Source organism: Danio rerio, chromosome 14 (genome assembly GCF_052040795.2).
Source record: "Danio rerio strain M-AB ecotype USA chromosome 14, GRCz13ab, whole genome shotgun sequence".
NCBI lineage: Eukaryota > Metazoa > Chordata > Actinopteri > Cypriniformes > Danionidae > Danio > Danio rerio.
In genome coordinates, this window is record NC_141034.1 from 19,802,159 (window position 1) to 19,829,627 (window position 27,469).

General features: G+C 38.5%; 1 protein-coding gene across 3 annotated transcripts in view; it reads right to left on the bottom strand.

Annotated features, from left to right (window-relative positions):
- Window positions 1-27,469, bottom strand: part of si:ch211-159i8.4 — a 48,096-nt gene that overhangs the window by 3,134 nt on the left and 17,493 nt on the right. Inside the window, exons 1-6 of one of the 3 annotated variants that reach the window (XM_087281239.1) lie at window positions 15,806-15,950; window positions 12,134-12,363; window positions 11,099-11,228; window positions 10,574-10,964; window positions 6,401-9,637; window positions 2,408-3,311 (exon numbers count right to left, since the gene is read on the bottom strand). In XM_087281239.1, the coding sequence (XP_087137365.1) occupies window positions 2,408-3,311; window positions 6,401-9,637; window positions 10,574-10,964; window positions 11,099-11,228; window positions 12,134-12,324 (4,853 nt within the window). In that variant the 5' untranslated portion in view covers window positions 12,325-12,363; window positions 15,806-15,950. Of the gene's footprint in view, window positions 1-2,407; window positions 3,312-6,400; window positions 9,638-10,573; window positions 10,965-11,098; window positions 11,229-12,133; window positions 12,845-12,927; window positions 15,951-27,469 lie in introns of those variants that run through there. The other 2 variants (XM_087281240.1, XM_087281241.1) reach the window with 2 other exon arrangements.

Consider the following 27,469-nt stretch of genomic DNA (forward strand, 5'->3'; position numbering starts at 1 on the left):
GTTTGTTTATGACAAACTCTACAGGTTTACAAGTTTTAGAAACACAGAGACAACTACAAACATTTTCTCACACACAAACATTGTCATATTCAATTGCTGGTTTCTTATTAAAATGTTGTAGATTAGGTCTAATTGAGACTATGAATAATCATATCTGTCAGAAGTTTAATTTGAATTTGCCAAACATTATTGATTTTTGATGAGTTATAGTTCTAGGTATAATAATTGACAAACTAATGCTTTTGTAATCTAACTGCTTTAAGTAGCCTTTTGTATAGCCAAATAAGCATTAGAAGTAGACAAAATGCCCCTTACATCCCACTATGTTACTGTATTGTCTGGATCAGCAGGGGTTGTTTGGGCTTTCCAGTCTGAGACAGAATGCTTGCTTAATTTACACCAGACATTGTTTGAATTGAACGAGTGATGAAGTTGGCCTGCTGTGAGTTTGAGCGCGTATGTCAGGCGGCACGGTGTGAACAGTGAGAACAAATAATACCTCAAATGAGTATCATAATAAAGAAGAAATGACAGTAAAGCGGTGACAGCTCGACAAAACTATTCTTAATATAGGGTTGTTGTGAAATGGAAACAAGTTTCGCACATTATTAACACTGAAGCTACCAAAATATTATGATTTATCTGACTATTCATAAAAGAATGTACCAAATAAAATTTTCGTCATGTCATATTTACTTTCAAAGCTTCCATTGACATTTTAGAATCAAGCTTTTTAAATAAGCCAAGCATGTGCTGTGTTGATGTGTGTGTGTCCTGCAGTAAAATCAGTGTCTGTTGTCATATTTTATGAAAAATATGAATATTTTAATGTAATATGGCTTATAATTGTGTACAAGTAACTAGACCGCCCTGAATGCGTGTATCTCACTTTATATGGAAAGAGGGAGAGTATTTATTTATTTTTTTTAATTAATTAATACTTTTTTACCACAATGAAAATATTGTTTTGAAAGGTTTGAAAGACATGTCATTATAAAGTAAAGTTATATTCTGTTGTCAGAAATTTGCTAGGCAACACAAAACTAAAGACACAGGACACTAAAATGCATGTGGTCAGTTTGATTCTTATGGTAATTTTTTTTTGACTAGATTCAACTTTATTGTCATTACACATGTACAAGTGCAAGGCAACGAAATGCAGTTTAGGTCTAACCAGCAGTGCAATAGCAGCAAGTGCAGGGTACAGGTATAAGTTATAAAAAAACTATGGTGATATTTACAGATGGATGTACTTTGAATATTATATACAGGTTGAATTAGCCATGAACAGAGATTTACAATAAATAAATATATGTACAGGTTGCTATTAAAAATCAGAAGTGTGCAGATAGATAAACATAATTACAAATGTAATTGTACAGTGGGTATGTACAGTTCAACTAAGTGAATCAGTGCAATAATTTAAAGTAGAAGGACTCAGAACTTTTTGGTTTTGTAGTTTAACTGCTTTTAAATTTGAACAACAACAACAAAAAAATTCAACATTCTTTAGCTGTGAATAATGTCTTAAAGTAGTATTTAGCATTAATTTATAGACTAAAACAAAAATAACTCCAGTTAAACTACAAATAAGCCATAAAAATGTATTACAAATTGAACAATAGTTGACAGAAATACTTTGTTTCATTACCAATAGACAGCTCCCTAAAATAACTATCACAGGGTCTGACCAAAAAATATACATTTTAATCCATTTGAATCATTTATTAACTAGCAAAGCACAAACAAATAGTATCATTTCCTATGCACTGAGTGCTCGAATTTTCATTCAGTCATTAAATTGCACTATGCTAATATACTAATGTAGGGAATGGTGAATGAGGGTATAGATGGTGATTAAGGACACAGCACTAGCACTAGTTTTACTTTGGTCATTTTATGCTAATGGTCTAATCCAATAAAATAATTGATGCAAAGCTAAAAGTACTCCTTCTAGACCCAGATATTGATATGAATTTGTACAGTCTGATGGTTGAATATAGTCTGGATAACTATTCATGTTCTACGGCAGCCACTTTTAACCGAGAACACCACAAGTGTTGATTAAAACACTCAAAATTAAATAAAAGAGATGATCATCACCTTATGAGAGTGTATGCCTGAATGCCTTAAGGCAATCAGATGTAAAGCAATATTTATGAGTGTTTTAAGCTGTAAATCGTTCAGATTTGACCCGAATATGACAGGAAGGTTAAAATATACACACATTGAAGAAAATTGAGGGTACTACAGTTATATAGGTTTTATTTTAACAACATTATTACATTACAAAATAAAATAATTAAATAAAAATGCCTCTATGGTTCTAGTGTTGAGCAGATACATTTTATTATTATTATTATTTTATTTTTATCTATTAGGTAAAGCATAAAATATGCAACAGTACCTGTACTGATGCTCCAGTATGGTTTTAGATGGCAGTCTCCAGACTGTACCTCTCTGGGAACCTATGGACTCTGGACAATACAAGAAAACTGTGGATCCATATGTTGCTGTGACACTATGATGTTGGTATAAGCCTTTCCAGGGACCTGGAGCCTCTTGTCTAACATCCATCTGCACCGTCCTTTTAGCAAAGCCAATTGGGTTGGTTGCTGAGCATTCATATTTCCCTGAATCATTGGGAATGACATTCTTTATATAAAGTGTTCCATTTGGGAAGATAAATATCCGGCTTCCAATGAACTGTGTGGGCTTCATCTCTGAACCATCAGGGAGAACCCACTTATTAAGAGGAAGTGGCTCTCCTTTAGCAGTGCAATCCATGTAAACATTTCTTCCCACATTCATAAATATAGTCTCATACGAAACCTCAGCAATTATTGGAGGTAGAGCTGAAACACGAATGTGGTATGTGAGTGTGTCCGCTCCAGCTGCATTGCTGGCAATGCACTTATAATCACCTTTATTTGAAAAGTTTGCTGAATGAATGCTCAGCGTTCCATTTGGAAAAAGAGATACTTTTCGGTCAAAGGTTCCAATGTCTCGCACAAATGTCCTGTCTGGAAGAATCCATGAAATCTGGGCTTCTGGTTTGCCCACTGCAATACAGTCCAAGTTGACTGGGTTTCCCAAAAACACTGAGACATCTCTTGGTCTTGCGCTCATGATTTTTGGTGGCTGAGTCTGCACGACTAGTGTAACTACCATGCGGTCTGAGCCAAATTTGTTTTGAGCTGTGCAAAGGTACTGGCCTCTGTCTTGCAGCTGGACATTCTTAATTACGAAAGTTCCATTTGACAGAACCTCAAATCTTTGTCCAAATTTTGTGTTGCTCTGAATAGTTGCACCTGTAAAGAGGGGGAAATAATCAAAAAGAAATCAAGAAAAACAGACTAATCAAATAATGTCCAACAATCCCTGAACAGTTTGACCTCAAGTTGTTTCAGACAATCAGCACACAGGGGAGTGCTCTGATTTGAATTATGCATCACTCTTACAATATTGCCCTTTAGTTCCTTTGTGGAAGCATGTGAACTTCTAAAATAGGATTTTGTAAAACGTACTCATTTTTATTCATACATTCAAGTCCCTTTATTAATCTGGGGTCGCCCCAGCGGAATGAACCGCCAACTTATCCAGCATATGTTTTTACACAGCGGATGCCCTTCCATCTGCAACCCATTACTGGGAAACAACCATACACACTCATACACTACGGACAATTTAGCTTACCCAATTCACCTGTACCGCATGTCTTTTGGACTCGTGGGGGAAACCAGAGGACCCGGAGGACACCCACGTGAACGTGGGGGGAACATGCAAACTCCACACAGAAATACCAACTGACCCAGCCGAGACTCAAACCAGCGACCTTCTTTCTGTGAGGCGACAGCACTACCTACTGCGGCACCGCGTCACTCACTCATATTTATATACATACAAAAATATACCTGTATTCTATAGTGATGTGACACTTGAGTTTTGTAATGATAAACACAATTTCTCATTAAAAACATTACTGATAACAGCCTTTTACTAACTACACAAAATTACTGTTGCCCCGTTTTTATGCAGTGATTATAAATCTTTCTGTCATAAAATATCTAAACTGTTTTTATAATTGACATATGTTTATCGACTTTCAGCTACACTGGAGTGACAAAAAAAGTCCAGGCCAATTGTCTCCTAAAGACAAATCACAATAATCGTTCTTATATTAGAATTGTATGGTTTAATTTCAATAGTTTAGATTTTTTAAGGAAATTTTTCAGTCACCATCTTACAGGTTCGTATTTATCAAGCTTCTCAAAGTGTCATTCTTTAGTGCTGAGAATTCATGAAATTTATTCTCACTTACAAACTAACAGTAATGGCATGTTATCAAGTTGTCTGAAGTTTTCTTCTACAACATTTTTTGTTGTGCTGGATAAAAGTCTTTTTACATTCCAATAATAATAATTAAAGTTAATGATGTAAATGTATTTATATCCATTCTTATATTCTCGGTAAGGCAGAAAACAAAAAAAATGTTCATCTAAATAAAATTTGTTGGGCCGACCATAATTCTGATAAGAAGCTCAAACTTGTTGTCAACAAATGTAGCCAGTTATGCAGATGCGCTGTTAGCACGTGTATGCGCGTTCACGTGCACACGATAGAGATCGTGACTGGTAAAAACAAATGCTCAATCAAAACTTTCAAATCCTGAATAAATACTGGAGTTACTTTTGCAAGTAACACTACAGTTGCTTTTATATTTACATTGGTTCATTTTTGAAGAATGACAACCTGTGACACATTCCCTATACTGTTTACCATGCAACTCTGAATGTTCGGTTTGAAATAGCATGTAAGTATGGTTTAGTAATAAGTGTAATTATAAGACCAGCGATCCTTGCATGCATCAAACATTGCACATTATGACAAGTTTTGCTTGCTACACAACTGAAAACGTGCTAGATAAAATAGTTTTTTGTTCAGAATTGTAGTACTATAAAGTACTATAAAGCTTTCTAACTGGCGAATTACATGATCTAGTGGGTTGTCTACTGTCATCTATAAGGTGTGCGTTCGTGTTTCAGGGGGCGTGCCTTTGGACGACAGGGGTGGGACTGTATTTCAAAGATATTATGCTAACCGGTTAGCATTTTGGCAGATTATTTACTGCACCTTTAAGACTTTTCAAAAGGTATCTCAAGTGGTTAGGAATTGCCAGTAGGGGCCCGTGGTGGTGCTGTGGAGTAAATTGTGTGGGTCACATTTTTCAGTAATCTTGTGGACTAAATAATGATGCGCTGAAATGGTGATATGAGCAGCACACATGACTAAACTTCTACTGTGAAAAAAAAAAAAAGTCAGCCAGTTGTCAGTTGTGGCAGTTGTCCTTGTTGCTTAAGTGCAGCAAATAAATAATAGCATATTTGTTATAATTGTTTTATTTAGTTATTTTTGGGGGTGTGTGGATAAATTAATTTTAAAATGGTATCATTTACAGCAGGGGTGCTCAACCCTGTAGATCTACCTTCCTGTAGATTTCAGTTGCAACCCATATCAAACACACCTGCCTGTAATTAACAATTGCTGTTCATATCATAAATATTTGGTTCAAGTGTACTTGGTCAGGGTTGGAGCAGAACTCTGTAGGAACATAGATCTCCAGGAACAAGGTTGAGCACCCCTGTGACCCCTGGTCACACTCGACTTTGGGCATGAGAAATTCTGTAGTACGGCGCTGCGAAAAGGGGTGGGATTAAACAAGATATTAGACATTTAAAAAAGCGATCGATTGGTCCATATTTTAAATTTCTGTCTATAGAGGTCATGTTTTGATCCTCAATTGGTCTTACACATTCACATGAAGTGAACTGCAAAACTTGTCGCATGAACTTGCGTTTCTGGTCTGACGCATTTGCATGCGCGTAAATGGAAGTCTATAGGAAGTAAAGTCCAGTGTGACCACAGCTTTAGACATAGCAAGCATCATCAATTATAAGTCACCTGAGGTTGGTCACACCAACACTAACAGCTCTGCAATTTCAAAATTTTATATAAGACATGGTGGGAATTATTTGATGCTTCCTTTCCAATGTCAAATGTATATCATAATATATACTCTAAAAAATTTGTATTGTCAAATATGTGATGAATGTAAACTTTTAGGAATACACCATTTAACAGTTTATCATTCTGAAAATATTTTTAAGAAAGGAATCCACTCAGTGATTGGTCCATGCCGCCGCAATAAGTAACTTTTAAGTGCAGCTTTTAACCAAGAATTTTTGAAGTCAGCACTGTTCTTATGACTAACTCTCAAAAGCTAGATGAATACAGACCCAGATATATTTTATCTTCAGCAGTTTTGAAGCACGATGACTACTGAGTATTATGTACTCAGACAAATGCATTTACAAAACTTTGAAATGTGGAATTGACTAACCTGTTGAAACTTTGGTCCATGAAACAACAGGTTTGGGGTCTCCAGATGATCTACAGGACAAGAGCACATCTCCCTCTGCTAGAGCAGATACAGTTGCAGATTCAGGTGCTGTGATCCTGGGTTTGACACCACTGCCCATCAGGTTTGGAAAAGGTATGGCAGTGCTCAGTTTCTTTGCTCCAAAATGACTGTAATGCCAGCGATCACCATGTGGTATGCTAGCAGTGGGGGGTGGTTTGTTTGTATATGCTAGGATGGATGGAGGGGTCACCTTTTTGTAGATGTTTGGGACATTTGGAGCTTGGTTAGGTTGTGGAGTGGGATGATAAATCCTTGGTTTAGAAGTTGCAAGCTTTGCCAGCTGGGCTAATCGATATGCATCAAGCTGTGTTTGTCTGTATCTGTTTCTGAGCCTGTTGAAAAGTAACTGGTCTCGTACACGAGATGAGCTGACATGTGGAGCTATGGTTTTTGGAAAGGAAGCCGTCGCTGACCCTGAAATGTAAACTGTGGGCTTAACCGTTTGAGCACTAACTTGAGGCTGATTGGTGACCCCTGCACCCCTGCCTCCTGTTTGTAGGAAATACCAAGACTTGTCTTGGGAATGGTGGTGCCTTGAGCTTTGAACTGTGGGCCAGAAGGGGATGCCATTGTTTTTGGCCAAGGAAGAAGACTGCGTGAAGGAACGGGGTGTATTCTTTTGGATAAGCCAGGGGTGGATAGGTACACCTTCTGGATGCAATCCCCAGTTGTAAACTCTTTGCTGGTCCACATAGGTTAATGTTGGTTTCTTAGTTGTATGTGCTTTTTTTGTTTCTGGAGGATTTATGTTGCTAATCTGAAGATTAGGAGTGGCTGTTGCTGAAATCTGCCGTATCTTATCGTCATTTGTCTGGCTGTTAATTCTCATAATGAACTCTCGATTTTCGTGTTCATGCCTGTTGATAAGTCTGGGGGCATGTGTAACAGGAATTACTTTAGTTTCTTGTACAGATGTTGTACTAATGTGCTGAACCCAAGCAATGTGTTTTGTTTTGCTTTCAAATTCATTAAGCTTCCCATCTGTTCTTGTTGTTTTTGGCACTTTAAGAGTACTCTCCGTGACTGCCACGACTAAGCTTTCAGTTACAGGGTAATGAGCAGGAGTGACTTCTAAAGTCACTGGTGCTGTTAAATCTTTGTCTTGTGCTGGAGAATAGGAGTTAGTGGTCATTGCTATATTATTGACTGGAGATTGAGTAAGTGACACTGTTGTAGTGGGTGTTGCAGTGAAATTTGGCCTCTTTGGAAGGGGTCTACGTGGTAAAGGCCTGCGCTGCCTATGAGGTAATCTTCGTCTTTGGTTCCAGATGGAATTATTGTTAGCCCTTATTTTCTCTTCTATTGTGTGTCTGTCTACCTGTTTCACCAGCTGTGTCTCATGTTCAGGCACTGCTGTTGTCAAATCTGAATTGTTGTAACCATCTATTTTCTGTTTTGATTCCTCTCCATGTGTAGTTTCTTGTTTTACATGCTCACTGTGGGGTGCCGTTTCCAGCTGTTTCACATTGAAACGTTGTAGGCTTGAAGTTGTACTGGCACCACTAGCAGTAACATCTGTTTTAGTAGTTTGAATGGCTGACAAAGAGATGGTGGTTGTTGTTATTACATTTTCTAGATGTATTGTAACTGGCAGAACAGTTGACAGTTTAGCATTAGCTTTTGCAACAATCTGCTCCCAGCGACTAGGGTCAAGCTCCTTGACAGAGTTATTTGGTTTTCTTACACCTTCCTTGACTTTCTTCCCTTTTGTATTTTGTCGGATGATGCCACCCCTGTGTTTTCCATCAATCTTTTGAGGTGTGAGCTTAGCTGTTGGTCGTTTGATTTCTTCATAACCTGACCCTTCACTTCCCTCACTTTCAAAAAGTGGTACTTCGCCCTTGGAAACCAGAACACCTCTTTGTGTTTCTTCTTTTTCAGCAGTAACAACAATTAGATGAGACAACATATCAGCTCCATACAGGTTAGCTGCTAAACAGCTGTACTCTCCAGCATCCTCGTGTGTCACTGTTTTGATTATCAACGTGTTGTTCTGTGATACTTGTACATTTCCTTTTCTCTCTGATGCTTTGAGAATCTGATTGTTTGGTAGGTACCATTTTGTCTCAATTGGATGAGGAGATGTTACTAAGCAGGGAAGATTAAGAGTGTCCCCTTTTTCCACAGATATCTTTTTTCCATTTAAATCACTGGGACTCAAAAGGCGCATCCTGACTGTCAGCCTATAGGAGACTATGTCCACATTAGTGTCAGTCCTCACAAAGCAATGATAAAGTCCAGAGTCTGCTATACTTGTGTTTTTGATTACTAGCCTGTGATTCTCCAACCTTAAATTATGAGAATCAGTTTGATCGATCGGTGTTAAGTCTGGAAGCATCCACTCCACAGGGTGATGCCCTGAGCTGAGCACGCTACAATCCAGACTGACCTCAGAATGTTCTAGAACTGACTGGATTCTCCCTGGGGCTCCTCTTTGGATCATAGCCCAGGATGAGGTTACATCCTCCTCATCCCCTCTTCCAATGAGTTGTTTTGATATAAAAGTGGAGAAGTTCAGCACCAGTTTCTTAGTTGTAGTTTTGCGCCTGTTCAACTGAAGAGTGACCCTTGGTTGCAATAGCCAGGCTGGTTCAGCCATCAAGTGTCCTTTGAGTTCAGTGAAATATGGGGATTCCTCACTTGTGGCTTGAGAGTACTGAAAAGTCACCTTGGAAGAATTCCCAAGACTGGTTCCCCTTTCCAAAATGGCTGGACTTTCGTAGTAATAAGCAATCAACCTCCACAGGTTCTGAAGAGCATCTCTATCGATCTCACACTCCAGCAGTGTTCTTAAAGTTACATTTACAGCAATCTCATCTGTTTTCCTCACTGGTTCCCACACAATGGTGGTGCCTTCAACGGGACGTGTTACATTACAAGCCACATGCGCCCGATTCCCATGGCTGTCAGAAAGAATGAAGGTCAGGTGGCCAAGAGGATGCTCCAGGTCTTTGATGTAGGGGGTATCTGGCTCCTGATCTTCCCCCATGCTACTCTCTCCAATTTTTAAAGGGGACTGCAGGGAGGGTTGGTCACAGGTAAGCTGATTGGTCGAAAGCTGCAAGATCTGGCTGTTGTTTAAAGGCAGTGGTGAGGCACATGCAGCACAGTTGCCAGCATCCCCAGTGTCACGATCTTTTTTGCACTTAATAACTCCTAAAAAGATATTGAGAGAAAAAAAAAAAAATTAAACAAAAAACAAACAAACAACATCTTTGTTGTTCCTGTATAGTAGTAGTCGTTTTTATAGTCAGCTGTACTCATTCAACACTTATGAGAAGGTCAAAATATTTGTGGAATTGGAACACTTAACTTGAAAGTGTGAAGGTGAAGGTGTTCTTAAGACTAAAAAAAGCTTTCTAATCACGACATAACACTGATTTTATGCATGCTTATGACAACTCAGTTGTCATTTTAAATGAGAAGATTTGTTTGAGATGTATTTATGCCAACTTTACACAAAAAAAAAAATGCATCACAACATTTGTCATTACAACTTGAAATTACCAAGACAACATAACTTGTCATAAATCTGTCATATGATTGTCATAAATATCTTTTTCTAATCACCTTTTCAGTAGAACAAAAAGTAAAACCGTCAATACTCTTCAATATTATTATAAACATATATTTGTACAACAGTATCATTAATATTTAATAACAACTAATGACATTTTAATGGCAAATTTGTACCACTAGTTGACGTCAAGAAAACATAAAACTCTTAAATCATTAATATATTCATATCTAATCAGAGGTCAGTAGAGTATCCAAAATCTATGCTAAACAAGTACTTGCAAAACTTTTTACTCATGTAAAAGAAACAATCTTAAAAGTTACTCGAGTAAAGAGTAAAAACTCGAGAGAGTAAAAAATTATCTGATGAAAAAATGACTCAAGTAAATAGTTACTTGTTACTTTTCATTACATATAAATATATATATCATGTCATGATTATAAAGGTTTCAGGTTCTTTTAAACAACCCCTTCAAGTAAAGTGTTCCTGATTTTTGTTTCTTTACATTTCTTTTACAATACACTAAATTCCTAGTAAGTGGTGCAAAGGTCAAAATTCAATCAAAGAAGTTTCACCATCATGATTCTTGTTCCACTCCAAGAGCCAATGTAAGTGGCAATCACAAGCCCAGGGGTTTCCATGCAGGGAGAGGACTTCCAGCCTGTTTAAGTGCTGCAGAGTTCCAGGCAGTAAGTATTCTAGCTGATTGTCTGCCAAGTGCAGGTGCCGCAGTCCTGAGCTCCAAAATGTTCCCAGAACTGAGACTGTAATAAATGTGTGAGAATGGAGGTCCTGCAGTCGGTTCCCCTCCAGTTGCAATAGCTTTAATGATGTGAGTCCATTAAATGAAAAGGGCTCAATGAAGTCAATGAGATTGTGGTCTAAATGAAGCCGTACGAGGCTAGTCAAGCCCTCAAATAAGCTGGGGTCAACTCTTTTCAGTTTGTTGTAGCTCAACTTGAGGATCTAAGCAAAAAAAAAAAAAAACGTAAATTTCTCAAATGCTTCATTTTATTGGGAAGTATAGACACAAAGATGATACAGTAGATAAGTGCACTGTGTTTAATGTGGATCTCATATAACTATTTATGAATATATACCTGCAGGGACCGGAGGTGGTAAAAGGATCCAGAAGAAACAGAGGATATATCATTTCCATGAAGCATAAGCATTTCCAATTTCCGTAGGTTGACAAAATCTGAAGACCCAACTGCCCCAATGCTGTTATAGCTGTCGAATAGACAAATTTGATCATGGGGAATGTTAAGAAATCTCACATCATTGTGGCAACCCAATGCTACAGTGGTACAAAACAAATACACAATGGAATGTATTGACAGCTTCCGAAGGAGACCTATAGAGACCTATAGCATGTACTGTACAAACCTCCCTAAACAGGGAGGTTAGTACAGTACATGCATATTTATATTTTCCCTGAAGCCCTGCTCAAATTGTGCAATTTCTGCCAGGATTTGGTCATCTGAGACAAATTTTGGAAATCCTAAAAGATTTCTGTAATCCTAGGCTAAAAATTGTGCGTCTTTGATGTTTTTACGTTCACTGACAGCCGCTGAATGGCCGTTGCAATCAGATTTTCCTCCCAATGAAGTTCTGGCAGTGTCAGAAGTTTCAGACACTTTTCAGCAGTGTGACAACAGCTGCGACAAGCATCAAACCAAGATCCAACAGGAGCGCCGAATCTGATGATGCAATCAGCTTGACAACTTCTTAACCAGCGTTTGGAAATGTCAAAACTTTTTTTTTTTTTTTTTTTTTTTATTATTATTGAGGCATGCTGTGAGCAAAATAACCATTTTTTTATGTTTGCCATGAGGTATCATGTCAGGACACAGGATAGTGAAAGTGTCACAAATGGATGATGTCAATCTTCAGGTGTTACATGTGAGTATGATATATTTATATATATTTTTTGGTACATCTTCATTGTCATTCACACTGACAGCTGAGAACTTACATGAGATGGGAGCCATACTCATGCAGACTGACAAGCTACAATCATTCAGGAATATTAAAAACTGCAAACAGTGATCAAGGCATAACATGAATGTTTGGTCTCCGAAATGCCACCAATGCTACTTTAATTAAAAACTAAAGCCATCAACACAGTAGCTTACCCTAGGTTGAGTCTCTCTGTGTCCTGCGGTAGGTTTCGTGGGGCAGAGGGAAGGTGACGAAAGGTACAGTGCACCTCTTTGGGGCTTGGGCAACTGCAGGACCTCGGACATGCATAGAGGCATGAGGGTAAGATGAGCAGCAGACCCAGAGCTGGCAACATCAGGAGAGCAGGTACACCCACTGGAGCCATGTCCGTCTCATGCCATTATATGATTTAGGAACAGTGTGACTGCAAAGCAAGGTTTTACATCACAGTTAAACAGTATATAGCAATCATATCAGTCAGTCTGGGAGAAATAAAAAATAACTGACAGTATAATTCATTGGGCGTTACTGGATGTTTGACTCACTAAATTTAAATGTACTCTAGAAGTTTTTTTTTTAGATGTCATGTTACAATATGCCTGTAGTGAGATGACTCATCGGTTTCTGAAAGTTGTTTGGAATGCAGAATATTTGTCAAAAGCACATGGCAGAGGAGCACTTAGGAGGGGCATCGGGAGAATGGTCGGCGTCCCTGACACATGGTCTGAAACAGTGGTTCTTGGGTGTTCACCCAAGCATTTTGGCACTGCAGCAACACCAACTGAGCATTTATTTTATGTTGTTGTCAATGGAAGCACCACATTTTTCGAACCAGGTACTCATAATGTGTTTTACCCTCAGAGCTGAGTGCTTTGTACTTTTTAATACAAAAAACTAAATGCGCCCTTATTCTCTGAACATGCACCCTTATTCTCTATTAATACAAAATTTTCTATTAATACAAAAAACTAAATGCGCCCTTATTAACTGAACATGCACCCTTATTCTCGTAATGACTTATGGATGTGTTTTGGGGTAACACGCATTAAAGCAATCCAAAAGTCTTATCTCCCACATTATATTAACAGCAAGTTGTGGTCACGCCATGGTGAATTTGCTATTTACATGCAGACATTATAAGCAGAAAAACTGAATGGTCTAGTGAAAAACTAGTGGATCTGCTTATGCTTGAGATTAAAGCGTGCAATCCACAGACCATCAACAGAACAAGCTGGATTCCACCAAAGCCCCCTGAGGTGAAGAAGGCATGGGAGATGGTAGCACTTTTTATGTTTATGTTGATAATAATAATCATTTACATTTTAATCCATTACACTTTCATATATGAGCCATGTTATTCCATTGAGAGCGTGCTGACCAGCTGCATCACTGTCTGGTATGGGAGCTGCAATGCTGCTGACCGCAAGACACTCAAGCTCACAGTGAACACAGCCGAAAAGATTATTGGTGCCCCTCTATCCTCCACTCAGGACAATTTTCCTCTCACAGTGCTCCAGCAAAGCTAGCAAAGCTCCAGGAAATGAAAGACTCTACTCATCCATTCCACAGTGTCTTTCAGCTGCTGGCATCAGGAAGGAGATTTCGAAGTATTAGAGCCTGCTCGGTTAGACTACTCAACATCTTCCTCCCACTGGCTGCTAAAGCCCTCAACTCCAGTCAAATTACCCCCCTCTGAAAACTCATCGTCTCCCCCCTTCACCCCCATGCATTCCTAAGTATGTAGTTGAGTGGGCTTAACAAACCACCTGTAGAATAGACACCCTCTGATCTCTCTGATCAGGTTGCACATTATAGACACTCTCTTAGTCACTCCATGTCTTTTGGAAACATTGCGCATTTCAAATTGTGCTTCATAACGGTGAGTGGCCTTGACAAACCACCTGTAGAAACACTTCTCTCCCATGCACTTTACACTTTATCTAAAATCCATCTTACCAGAACTCAATAAGGAAAACAATGTTTACTATAAATGTACCACAATCATGTTGCACTGCTTGCTTTAAACTTTAATAACTCTCGCACAATATTCACCTTTAATACATCTTTTGCACAATATCCGGCACAACATTGTTTAGTCTGATGTAAAAGTACTTGTATAGTATATGTAACCCCGTCAGTCCTATACCACCCAACCTGTTCCGAGCTGGGATCGAACAGGCGATGCTTCGCATGGGAGTTGGTTGCTCAAACAAGGAGGCTAAAGACTATGGCCTCTAGCATCTTTCACTAGAGAACCTTTTTGTGTTTAGAGGAGTGAGGTTTACATGCACAGCACTTCACTAGCTGGCCTCCATTACACATATATATTTTTTTTAAATAGCTGTTATGTTCAGTGTTGTGTTTGTATTTATGATTCATTTTTGTAGCACCGTTGTCCTGCAAGACATGATATTCCATTCTTCTGTATGTCCGCACATGTAGCGGAACGACAATAAAGCCCGACTTGACTTGACTTTAAGATGTTTGTGTGCTGCTGCACATCCCTGTGTGTAATAGTCTAAGCAACATGTAGCATTTGGACCCATCTGTGAGTACATATCACTACAGCATGAAAATAAAATGAAAAATGTTCAAGCACACACTGTTTCACAAAATGATTTAATATGATGCTATCTGACAACTACTCACTGTACATATTTATGAACATTTTGTGTTTCGTACAGACAACAAATATATTGGCATGATATTGTTTAGTGGAGAATCTGTCCTCGCCCACAGAGCTGCTGAGCCCACACAAAATAAATCATTGCTCAAGTGTTTGTCTCAGCAAGAGCATCGCATGCTTTCCAACCACAAGCTGGCAACTCATCCACAACTTAATTACATAAAGAGGAAGAAGACAAGTGTTGCACTTCCTAAATACAAGGATGTTTAGATCGTAGGCGCTGGAAGACGACGAGGTCCCTGTTTTGCATTTTTATTACTTTTCTGCCAGCTTAGGTTGCTCAAATCTGCTGTTTAGTGCAGAGCGGCCAAAAAGGTGAAACGTCAGGCATGATTTATTCATCTGACAGAGGCCAGATAATGACCCATGATGACTCAGACTATTTTGGACAATTTTATTCTCACCGCATTCCTGACTCTTTCATGATGTTTGCAGCTGCTGGCCGGATAGCTACTCTATAATCGGCAGACTGACTGAATGAATATTTACGCGGGCCTGTCAATAACCCCAACCATTTATATTTAGTACAATCTGGTTAGGTATTTGAACTGACTAACTGCTGTTTCACACACTGCTTACAAGGAAAACTACTTACACTTTATTCATGCTATATTTCCTTCTTTCTTTTATTTGTAGGTTGGAAATCATAAGATCACCTGCTATACAGTATACTGCAAATGATAAAGCATGTTAAAGTTTCATAGAAATCAGATACGATTTTACTTTGAGGGCATAATTTATGTTGCAATTAATTCTAATTGATCTTTAGCGACTTGAAATGCTGTAGAATACTGACTGATTGCCCTGGACCTCAGATGGAGGTTTTGCTTCACTGTTAAAATATTAACTAAATTCATACATAATTACATCAAGGATATTTTTAAGATCATCAAACCTCTTTTGAAGTTAACTTTAGTGCAGGCTTCAATTTTGCTTAACATGTCAGGTCATAAGTCAAAATTTATGTGAATTCATTTGAATAGCATAAAACTCTAGTGGACTAATGAAACCACAAAGTTCTCCCTAATGTCTAAGGGGAACTACAGTGAACCTTTCAATATACACTGAAATATTTATGACCAAGAAAGTTCTGAAGATAAAAAAAGGCATGCTATTTGTGATAATTAGATTCGGAGACAGATCTCAACTTGAGTACCTTGGAACAAATAGTGCAACTTACCTCTGGATTCCTGTTAGCAAAACGTTACACTCGTAGACGAAGTGTGTAATTATTTGCAGATGACTCGTAAACCTTCCGTACGTTTGTTTATCCCTGGACTTGAGCAAGAAGTGTGATGGAGGCTTGTCTGGTGAAAGTCAGACTCAAGAAGCAGCAGTTGACTACATCTGGAGAAGTGCTTAACTCCCACCTACACTCCTCCTCTGAGTTGGCCTGTACAGGGGGAGGGAATGCTGGGAGACTTGGCCTCCATCCATCCCCTCTCTTCCTCTTACCTGAGCTTCCTGATCTGAGTTTTTTTTATGAGGTTTCTCTTTCTCCTTGTACCTGCCCTTTCCTCTCTTCCAACTCCACTTTTCTCCTATTCAGTCTTCCTCTTTTCTGTCTTCTAAACACATTAATGACTTTATGCATATGCATGCACATATTCACCTCCCTTTGCCTCTTCTGTTTCCGACATTCACATTCTGTTTATCTTCCCCTCTTTGCTCTGTCTCCAGCTGTTGTTTCATGAACTTTCAAAAGGCCACAAGCGCCTATTTTCTAAAGTGTAATTAATGCACGAGAGGCTAATTGACAGTGACAAAACTATTGTGTGCAAAATAATAATCAAATCAACTATTCATAAAGTAAATGAATGGAAAAAGTAGCACGAAAGTTCACTGTCAAAAAGGCACCAAAGGGTTGTGCTTATTTGGTAACCTTGGGGAAACATATTTGTCTACTGAAGGAATTCAAGATATTAGATTTAAAACCAGTTCTTAGAATTTTGTTTTTGCAAACCGAAGGACATTTTAACAACAGCATCAGTAGAAGGCTTTCAGTTGCCAATGAAAATAATTTTCATGTGTCCCTCAGTTTCACATTTACGGTGAAATTCTTGGAAGTGGAGCTTCATATTTATTTTTTAAGTGCTTATGTTGATTCTTCTATAAAAATATGTGTTTTATTCAAATTGTAAAGGTTATTTTAGCAACGTGACCACTGACTTCAGTTACAAGGTGTACACTTTTTCCTTTGATTCATTACCATGGCAGCAGACAAGGTGAATAAATAGGGGTTTATTAAAGGGTCATGACACCCCCCACTTTAGGTTCAAGTCTACCTCAGAAATTTTTCAAAAGATGCATCATAATGGGCGTGATGCTCCACGAGCAAAGGACAGGAGTGGGCGTGGCCAGCAGGGGAGAAAGAGGGGAGCGAACAACTGATGTCAGTTGCCTCACAAAATGAGACACAAACCGTGAGGAGACACATGAGTTTATAGTTTACAAAGTTAAAATGCAAAGAAAAAAACATTAGTTTAATGCCCTGCTACATTTGTTATTCGTAATTTTATATACAGATAACCACAATTTATATTAGTATAGAGATAATCGTGTACACATAAACACTATAAGTGAGGACTTTTCCTTCAGTCCCCGGGTCTGAATCATAGGTCTGAATGCAGACTCAGAAAATACCCTGTCTATTTTAACCATTAGCCCTGCTGGTAGTCTAGAGGATTTAGGCAAACACAGCAGCACGGCGATGTGTCTAAATGTGAACTAACTCCTGATAAAAGACAACGTCTGCTATTCTCCAATTCTCATACTGCTCTCCAGACAAAAATGTTTGCTGGACACATACAGCTTTGCTGTATCGGCCCTGACAGCATCGCGGGGAAAAACATGCAACAAACCCCGTGGATCATGGAAACAAACACATACAAGCCTTCATGAACAGTTAAATACTGTGTGCCGTGGGGCTGTGTCTCACAGCTTGGCACCGGCAGGTCAGTCTTGCCTTCGGAAAGCACATGCTCTCATGAATAATTAAGAAGCCGGCTCTTCTCATCGGATAAGAAAACTCAGCTATGAATAATAATGAGGAACCGACGCGTCATCTTTGCACTTGCAGCTCTGCGCTATGTTGCCGATTTTGATTCCGCCCCAAAAATAATTTTAAACCTGGAAGCTGAAGTTAGCTGACAAAAAGCCACAATTATCCAGTTTTTCCCACAATTAAAGCTAACAGGTGCTAACATTGTCAATGCTCAACACACAAATCTGTTAAAACCTCAAAAAAAGTACTTGAGGGTTTTGTAAACCCTTAAGTGAGATCTATGTTGTGCTTCAGTTGATAATCTATACAGAAGCAAGGTGGCTCAGTGGTTAGCACTGTCTCCTCACAGAAAGAAGGTTGCTGGTTCCGGCTGGGTCGTTTGGAATTTTTGTGTGGAGTTTGCATGTTCTCCCCATTGCAGGCTTGTAGCCAGCCTGGTGAATGGGGTGGTTCTATTTTTCTCAATTTTTTGCAGTTATTCACCTTCTTTTCAATTAATTTATGATGTTTAAATACTACATTTTAGTGACATTAAGCACATTTTTTGGTGAATTATCTTGTCAGATGGTCATCATAATCACACTTTCTGATGTACCAAAAATATTTAGTAAAAATTTAGAACAAAGAAATGTGGAATTACATTTTATTTTTAAAATACAAATTTCTTAGGCCTACATTATATTTCATTAAAAAATCTAATTAAAAACTGTAATCTATTCTAGTTTATTAGGCAAATAACAAACTAGCCAGTACCAACAAAAGCCAAAATAGTATTCAAATTAATTGTTATATGAACCGCTTCTGGAATAAGCTCCAAGATTTAGAATAAAAGTTACTTGTAAAATGTTTCCTAACTATACATTAGCGAATCATGACATTACTATATGTTTTGTTGCACAGCTGTATGGTAAATACATAAAAAATTATTATTTGAAGTCTGATCAGAGGATTCCACTTGGTCTTAAAGCCCTTTTTAAAGGGTTATTTTCACTATTTATGATGGCATAGCAGTCAAAATAGGACAAATGGGCTCCTGTATGGGACAAATTTTGGACCTTTGCCAGTGAGGGGTGGGTCTTCTGAACCACCCAAAGCCCCCCTGGCTATGGGCCAGCATGGGTTGCATAGTTTTGTCTGGGTTCTGCGATTTCCCCCACAGTCCAAAACATGTGGTATAACTGAATATGATGAAGTAAATTGGCCATAGTGTATGAGTGTGTGAATGTGATAGCGTATAGATGTTTCATTGTACAGGGTTGTGGCTGGAAGGAGATCCTAACAAGTATGCCGGAATAGTTGGTAGGTTCATTCTGCTAAGACGACCCCCAATATACAGTATATATTGGAATGAACCACCAACTTATCCAGTATATGTTTTACACAGCAGATGCCCTTCCAGCTGCAACCCAGTACTGGGAAACCTCCATACACCCTCATTCACACACATACACTACGGCCAATTTAGTTTATTCAAATCACCTATACTTCATGTCTTTGGATTGTGGGGGAAACAGGAGCACCCGAAGAAAACCCACACGAACACAGGAAGAACATGCAAACCACACAGAAATGCTAACTGACCCAGTTGAGACTCGAACCTGCTGTGAGGCAACAGTGCTAACCACTGAGCCACCGTGTCGCCCATATACAAATAATATGACAATACTTTTAGCCAAAAAACAAGAAAACAAGAATGAGTAACTAAATGATCAATCAAGTACTGTTACTGTATGTTATTAAGCGTTCCTCTTTGACGAAAAAAAGGTCCACTCTAGCCTATGTAAGATAGAAACAAGAATACTGTCATATTAAAGAAATGCACCGATATTGCCTGAGGCCATTTTCACTACAAGTGATAATAATCTGAGACACAAGATGGTGCCAGCTGCATTTGTGTGAAACGAGAAACAGAGGATGTTGCCCCTAACATGGTCCACTGAATGTGTGAAAGACTGATCTTGCTGAACTGGAGGACATCCACACCAAGCATTTTTTTGTCATTTAATGAAAATGTGAGCTGGTTCTGAATGAGTGTGACCCTCTGGTCGGGCACCAGATTCAGCTCTGGCACCAGCAGCCTTGGTGGAAAACAGGCTTAAGAGTTCAATAATATGAATGCTCACCTTGTGAATGCTGGAGTTTATCTGGTGCAGTATTAACAGTGACCAGCAGTTAGCTTGGGGAAGAATGGTGGCCCAGGTCCCTTTCAAGGAATGTCAGTTCAATTGACAGCCATATTTGCAACACCACCGGGGCAGTTCATCTAAGAACAAAGCCTGAATCGAATGGGGGAATACTGAAATCTGGAAACTGCTAGCTGACCTAGCAATTACATAATTCAAATCAGCACCAAATTAGGGCTGCTTATCAATTCCAAGAACACAAAGAACTGACTTGTGTTCTCGTGGAGATCGGTTCTGCCAGGTCACCTCAGAAGAACAAACTCAGGAGACCATGCGAACACAGAACGCATCCTGTGAGAAATGAGATGCTGAGTTCTTTCTGATGGTCACATGACATTCACCACCATTTTTAACAGAAAAAATAATTAAACATAACAGCATTTATACAATTTTCTGCTTTTCCCCTTTCTTAATATATGTATATTGCATAAAAACCTTACAAATATACTAAACGCAATACAAATAAAACAGATTTTATTACGGGTTTCAGCAAATAAACACCCTTAATGTGTTTAGGCTTTAATAAAATTTTCATGGTAATGTTTACTTTCACCGTTTCATTTAGGGAAACTCCTGAGATAAATAAGTTTTACATCTGAACTTTAATAATAAATCTATATAAAATATATAAGCTAAGCTTTGGTGCTCAAGTCTGCATCGGTGCATCCTCAATACCAAAAACACATCCGGGAACTTTCACGCATTCCCCGTTTTTGTGGTCTTACGTTTTGGAACTTAACTTTGGCTGTTGATTATGACATTCACGAGAACATGAGGACACAAGATCGCTGAAGAATGCATATTGAGAAACAGCCATGAAGTTACCTGTCCCATTACTTACTTAAGCTGTAATTACACATAAAACTTGTCATTTTCAGTTCTCTGCTGATGTGCAAAGATTGACACAGCTCTAATCTCCTTTACAGTTGTTTCAATGCTAACCAGAGGATGCAATTATAAACACTGGAAAAACAGACACAAAATCTGCAGCAAAGATTGGAGGACAACACTGGAAGGACATGATATGTGATGGGGTGGGCTGTGATGTTTTTTCTCCTGTCAAAATCAATGCAGGCACACAGTAGTCATCAAACGAAAGGGCTTGCCGTAACAAACAAGCAAATCTGAGCTGTTCCTTCCCCAACAGATGCATCTGGCTATAAATTCTGACGGTTTGCTATTTCGGCTGCAAGGCGAAACTTACTTTGCTGTGGTGCTCATACTGAGTGTTGCACTTTTTCCCATCCAAAGTATGTGAGTGAACTGTCTTTGTATATCTATAGGCTTTGGACAGATGATGGAGCAGCGGACCTGGGTCATGGAGCTGTGAATGCCATGGAGCTTAGGTCAGGTGACTCTGGGTCAGGAGGCTCTGGCAGGTCAGATGACTCTGGCTGATCAGATGGCAGTAGCAGGTCATCTATTGGAAACTCCAGATGATATTTGTAATACATCCTCCAATGACGGTTGGGTTAATGGGCATGCCAATATTGTGAAATAAGCAAATTTTTTTGGCAAGTTTCTTTGAGCGATCAAGCTGTTCATTCTATTTAGACATTTTATCTCAGTAGTGTAATTTTAAAGTCATATTACTGGCATTTAATGTGCTCGCTATGTAGCATATGAAATCACTTTTCTATTTATCTATCTATCTATCTATCTATCTATCTATCTATCTATCTATCTATCTATCTATCTATCTATCTATCTATCTATCTATCTATCTATCTGTCTGTCTGTCTGTCTGTCTGTCTGTCTGTCTGTCTGTCTGTCTGTCTGTCTGTCTGTCTGTCTATCCGAAAACTATTCATAGCACTCACTTCCCTTCTTCCACATTTATGAAAAAAAATGGATTAAATTAATTCATTTCCTTAAAATTCTACACACAATACCCCATAATGACAAGGTGAAAATATGTATGTTTCACATTTTTACTGCATTTGCTCTTTGCAATTCTAATTTACTCACAGCATTGTGCAAAATAATAAACACACCCTTATTTACAACAAACATAAACTCCCTTTAAGTAGAACTGTGCACAACTGTACACAACTGTACACAATATTGCAGTACATATTGGAACTGAGCCTACAACATACACAGGTCTGTAAATCATTCATCAAATTGTTACATTTTAAAGACATTTTCAGGAAAATCATCCACTCTACCATAAAGACCTGATTGGTGGATTGCTGCCCAGATGGTTGTACTTTTGTAAGGTTCTACTCTATCCACAGAAAAATGCTGGAGCTCAGACAGATTGACCATCTAGATTTTTAGTCACCTCCCTGACTAAGCCCCCCCCCCCCGATCACTCAGCTTAGATGGCCAGCCAGCTCTAGGAAGAGTCCTGATGGTTCCAAACATGTTCCACTTAGGGCCTACTCACACTATGCCATCCGTACCGTGCCCAGGCCCGTTTCCCGGATCGTTTGAGAAGTGTGAGTGCGCTGAATCGGGTTCACTTGGCCAGCCCTGACCCGGTTGGAAGAGGTTGGCCTGAGCGCGGTTCACTTGGGCTTGGGCTAAAACTGAAAGCGAGACGTGACTTTTAAGGGACTGTTTCATATGTATTTATTAATCATTCTTACTGTTCAGTGAACGCAAACTGCCGTAGCTTATTAAATACACAAACCCCTCACTGCACAACAGCTGCGCACCTGCAGACCTCCTCATTCCTGCAGCACAGGGGCTTTATTATTGTTTATTGTTTATATCTGACTGCTTGTCACCGCATCCCTAAGGACTGTTTGGCAAAATATTTGACTGCATGTCACTGCATATCAAACCGACTGAAGCGATATAACTAGAGAAATCTCCACTGTGCTGCTGAATGACAGCGCTTCTCACTGAACAGCACAGCAGCGATGATGTAAGCGTGCCCAGGCCCGATTGTGGTGTGAGTGCTGGCCGTCTGGGAAGATGGGGAGTGGGGACAAGCGTGCTTTGGCCCGGTTTGAGGCAACTGTACATAGTGTGAGTTCGGCCTTACAAATGATGGAGGCCACTGTGCTTATTGGATCTTTCAGAGCAGCAAAAAATAAAAATAAATTCTGTAACCTTTCCCAGTGTTGTGGTCTAAAGACAATTCCTTTGTCTTCATGCTTGGTTTTTGCTTTGACATGTACTGTCAACTCTGGGACCTTATATAGACAGGTTTATACCTTTACAAATCTTGTCCAATCAACTGAATTTACCACAGGTGAACTTTAATTAAGCTGCTGAAACATCTCAAGAATGATCTGTGGAAACAGAATGTACCTGAGCTCAATTTAGAGCTTCACTGCAAAGGCTGTGAATACTTATGTGTGTTTGATATTTCAGTTTTTTTATTTTTAATAAATTTGCAACAATATATATATTTTTTATTTTTCACATTGTCATTATCGGGTATTGTGTGTATAATTTTGAGGAAATAAATAAATTTAATCTATTTTGAAATAAGGCTGTAACAAAACGTGGAAAAAGTGAAACTGTCTGTCTGTCTGTCTGTATGTCTGTCGGTTGGTCGGTCGGTTGGTCGGTCGGTCGGTCAGTCGGTCTGTGAAACTTACTGTACACCAGACAAACACGCTACATTAACTCCATACAAACTACACATACAATGCATTCTGACAGTGTCACACTGAATATCACAGCTTTTTTCAGTTGTGTCATCCTGTCAGTGTGTGCCAGTCAATAAGTCTGCGTTCCTCATTTTCTCGCACCCTGTGAGGCACATACGGATCCTTCATTTTGCTTTCTCTTCATGATCCTCTCTCTCTTTCCCTCTCTCTCACTCTGCCTTCTTCCAACAGCGGGAGGAAATGCATGCTTTTCATCATTCCAGCCTTGTCTCTCAGCCACAGCTGGCAAATTAATTTAGGTGCTTTCTACACTGCAGCTCAGAGTCGCATTTGAAGGCAGAGCATGGAGCCAGAATAATCGCACAGTTGAGTAAAACCTTGAGAAATCTTTACCTGAGGACATTTAGAGCATTTGAGGAGGCTGAACACCTCCTGCATTGGTGGGCTAATGAGATTGACCGAAATCACACAGATCAGATTAAGTCACAGAGAAGCAAAAGACAGCATTCATAGCACAAGTTGTCCCTTGCCCTTTGAGTTCATTCATTCATTCATTTTCTTTTCGGTTTAATCCCTTTATTAATCTGGGGTTGCCAAAGCGGAATGAACCACCAACTTATCCAGTACATGTTTTTACGCAGCGGACGCCTTTCCAGCTGCAACCCATCTCTGGGAAACATCCATACACACTCATTCACACTCATACACTACGGACAATTTAGCCTACCCAATTCACCTGTTGGGGAAACTGGAGCACCTGGAGGAAACCCACGGCAACGCAGGGAGAACATGCAAACTCTACACAAAAATGCCAACTGACCCAGCCGGGGCTCGAACCAGCAACCTTCTTGCTGTAAGGCGACAGTGCTATCTACTGCTTTTTTTTTTTTTTTTTTTATCTGTTGAACACAAGATACAGGTTGATAAAGATTTGAAATGAAAAGAATATGTACTTTAACTGCAGACTGTCAGCTTTAATTTGAGGGTATTTACATCCAAATCAGGTGAACAGTGTACAAATACAACAGTTTGCATATGTGCCTCCCACTTGTTAAGGGACCAAAAGTAATGGGACAGAATAAAAAATCTAACTTTTACATTTTAATACTTGATTGCAAAGCCTTTACAATCCATACACACCACCAGCACGCCATGTCACTACCACCACCATGCTTCACTGCTTAGAATCAGGAGCATTTCCTTTCCTTCTGCATACTCTTCTCCTCCCATCACTCGGGTACAAGTTGATCTTGGTCTCATCTGTGCATAGTGAGATGTTCCAGAACTGTGAAGGCTTTTTTAGAACTCTAATCTGGCCTTCCTGTTTTTGAGGCTCACCAATGGTTTACATCTTGTGGTGAACCCTCTGTATTCGTCCTGGTGTACTCTTCTCTTGATTGTTGACTCTGACACACATACATCTACCTCCTGGAAAGCATTCTTGATCTGCCCAACTGTTGTGAAGGGTTTTTTCTTCAACAGGGAAAGAATTCTTTGGTCATCCACCACAGTAGTTTTTGTTACTGGGCTTTTTGGTGTAGAAGAGCTCACTAGTGTTTTCTTTGCTTTTTTTTTTTTTTTTTAAATGTTCCAAACAGTTGTTTTGGCCATGCATAATGTTTTTGCTCTTTCTCTGCTGTTTTTTTTCCAGCCTAATGATAGCTTGCTTAATGACAGTGACAACTCTTTGAATCTTATCTTGACAGCAACAGATTCCAAATGCAAAACCACACTTGAAATGAACTCTGGACCTGTCAATCTGCTCATTGTAATTAGGATAATGAGAAAATAACACACATATGGCCATGGAACAGCTGAGAAGCCAACTGCCCTATTACTTTTGGTCCTTTAACAAGTGGGAGGCACATATTCTAACTTTTGTAATTCTTACAGGATTCACCTGATTTGGATGTAAATACTCTAACATTAAAGCTGACAGTTTGCAGTTAAAGCACATCTGGTTTCATTTTAAATCCATTGTGTTGGTTTATAGAGCTAAAGAAATTAGAATTGTTTTGATGTCCCAATATTAATACCCCTGACTGTATTTTGTCCATAGTAGCATTCATAGTAGGGAAACAAATGTTTTTAAAAATCAGTGGGATATTTTCCAATATCTCTTTCTTTTACAGTTTTAACAGAAGAAAAAAGTTTGGAACAAGTCAGGGGTTAATAAATGATGACAGAATTTGAATTAATGGGTGAATTATTCCTTTAAGGCAAGACTCTATTCATTTGATTTGACGGATTACATTGAGAATTGCAGACAGTTTTGTATTACACATTTTCTAAAATGTCTTAATATGAATTACTTAAATTATTTATTACTTGATGAAATATTTGCTAATCTAGATACATTTCTACCACAAAAAAAAAAAAAAGGATCATTTGATGAAGTTACAATTTTGTTTTCCACATATTGGAGTTAAATCTTTTACAGAATGGATTTTCTGGATCTAATCTTTAATAATAAAATAAGGTAAACAGCCCAAAAACTAGGAATATTCATTTTCCTAATTAGGCATACTACAGTATGTATGCACATATCCACTGTGAAAACCATCAGAATATAGACATGGATAAAACTGAAGATGTTTGTAAGTGGAGATTTGTGCCTCAGTTCAAGCAAAAAACATAATTTGAAAAAAACAGGCTTTATGTAAAAATACTGTATGTACAGTTCATATAGTATGCAAATTCTGTCATCCTTTTATTTAACTTGCAACTGTTCCAGACTGAGATTCTTTCTTGTCTTGAAAAGCAGCCATTGACTACAATATTTTTTCCTAATATGGATGTCAGTGGTTGTTGGTTTCCAACATTTTTCATAATATCTTTGTTTTGTGTTCAACTGAAGTAATAAATTCACAAAAGTTTAGAACCAATTTAACTTGTTATTTTTATGAGTGAACAAACCTTTTAAACAAGGTTAAACGCTAAAGGAATGAAAATTATATAGCAAAAGGATAAACACGGGAAAGGAGCAGTAGTAGTAGAAATGAAAGAAGTAGTGTTTGAGTGCTCTCACCATACATAAATAATCCAATGTTACATTTCCCACGGCATTCTTCTCAACTCTGGCAAATAGCTTTAGGCCTCAAAATTAATACCACTTAAGTACTGCAAGAGTAATCTGGTCTGTGCCAAATGGGCCTGACTAAAAGGGGAAATATAGTCATAAAATTTTAGAAAATTTAGTGAAGGCCCCAGGATTATCTTACATGGTCTAAGAAGTTTGTATCAACCACAAGTTTCAGTTAACTCTGGAATCATTTGTGAAAAGAAAAAACATTTTGGAAAAAGGTTACATAGAACAATGCAATGGCAAGTGTGTGATATTTTTTATTCTAACTAAGAACAGCTTGAAGCGCCCTGTTGGTGGCTTGAGAAGAGGCTTTGCATAATATCTCATTATACAACTCATTATACGGCAGAATAGAGGCAAAGAGCACTGAGAAATTCAATCACAGCTTAGTCAGCCGCCAGAAACATACTATTTTGAGCACAAGTGTACAATTGGTGGTATATTATCCATAGAAATGTGCTGATATAATTATGTTTTTCAGGAATCTTTCATTTTATTCTTTGTGGTTTTGATTTTCAGTGACAAAGGGTTTCAGAAATATCTCCCTTTTACATAAATGAGGAATCTTAATTATCCTACTCAACTAATTTGTGGGCAAGATTTGTCTAATGGGATAAATATGTGTCAAAAAGGCCACTCAATGGATTTGAATAAGTCATTCATTTTTAAATATAAAACTTGCCAGTGTAATTCAATCAGCACTTTTTATGCTAAATGAAGGATAACTGCAATGATATGTTTATTAAAATAGGGATCTATCTATCTATCTATCTATCTATCTATCTATCTATCTATCTATCTATCTATCTATCTATCTATCTATCTATCTATCTATCTATCTATCTATCTATCTATCTATCTATCCATCCATCCATCCATCCATCCATCCATCCATCCATCCATCCATCCATCCATCCATCCATCTATCTATCTATCTATCTATCTATCTAAAATATGTTGATGATCTGGCATTGGTTTCCTGTCAGGAAGAAATTAATAGCTTCTC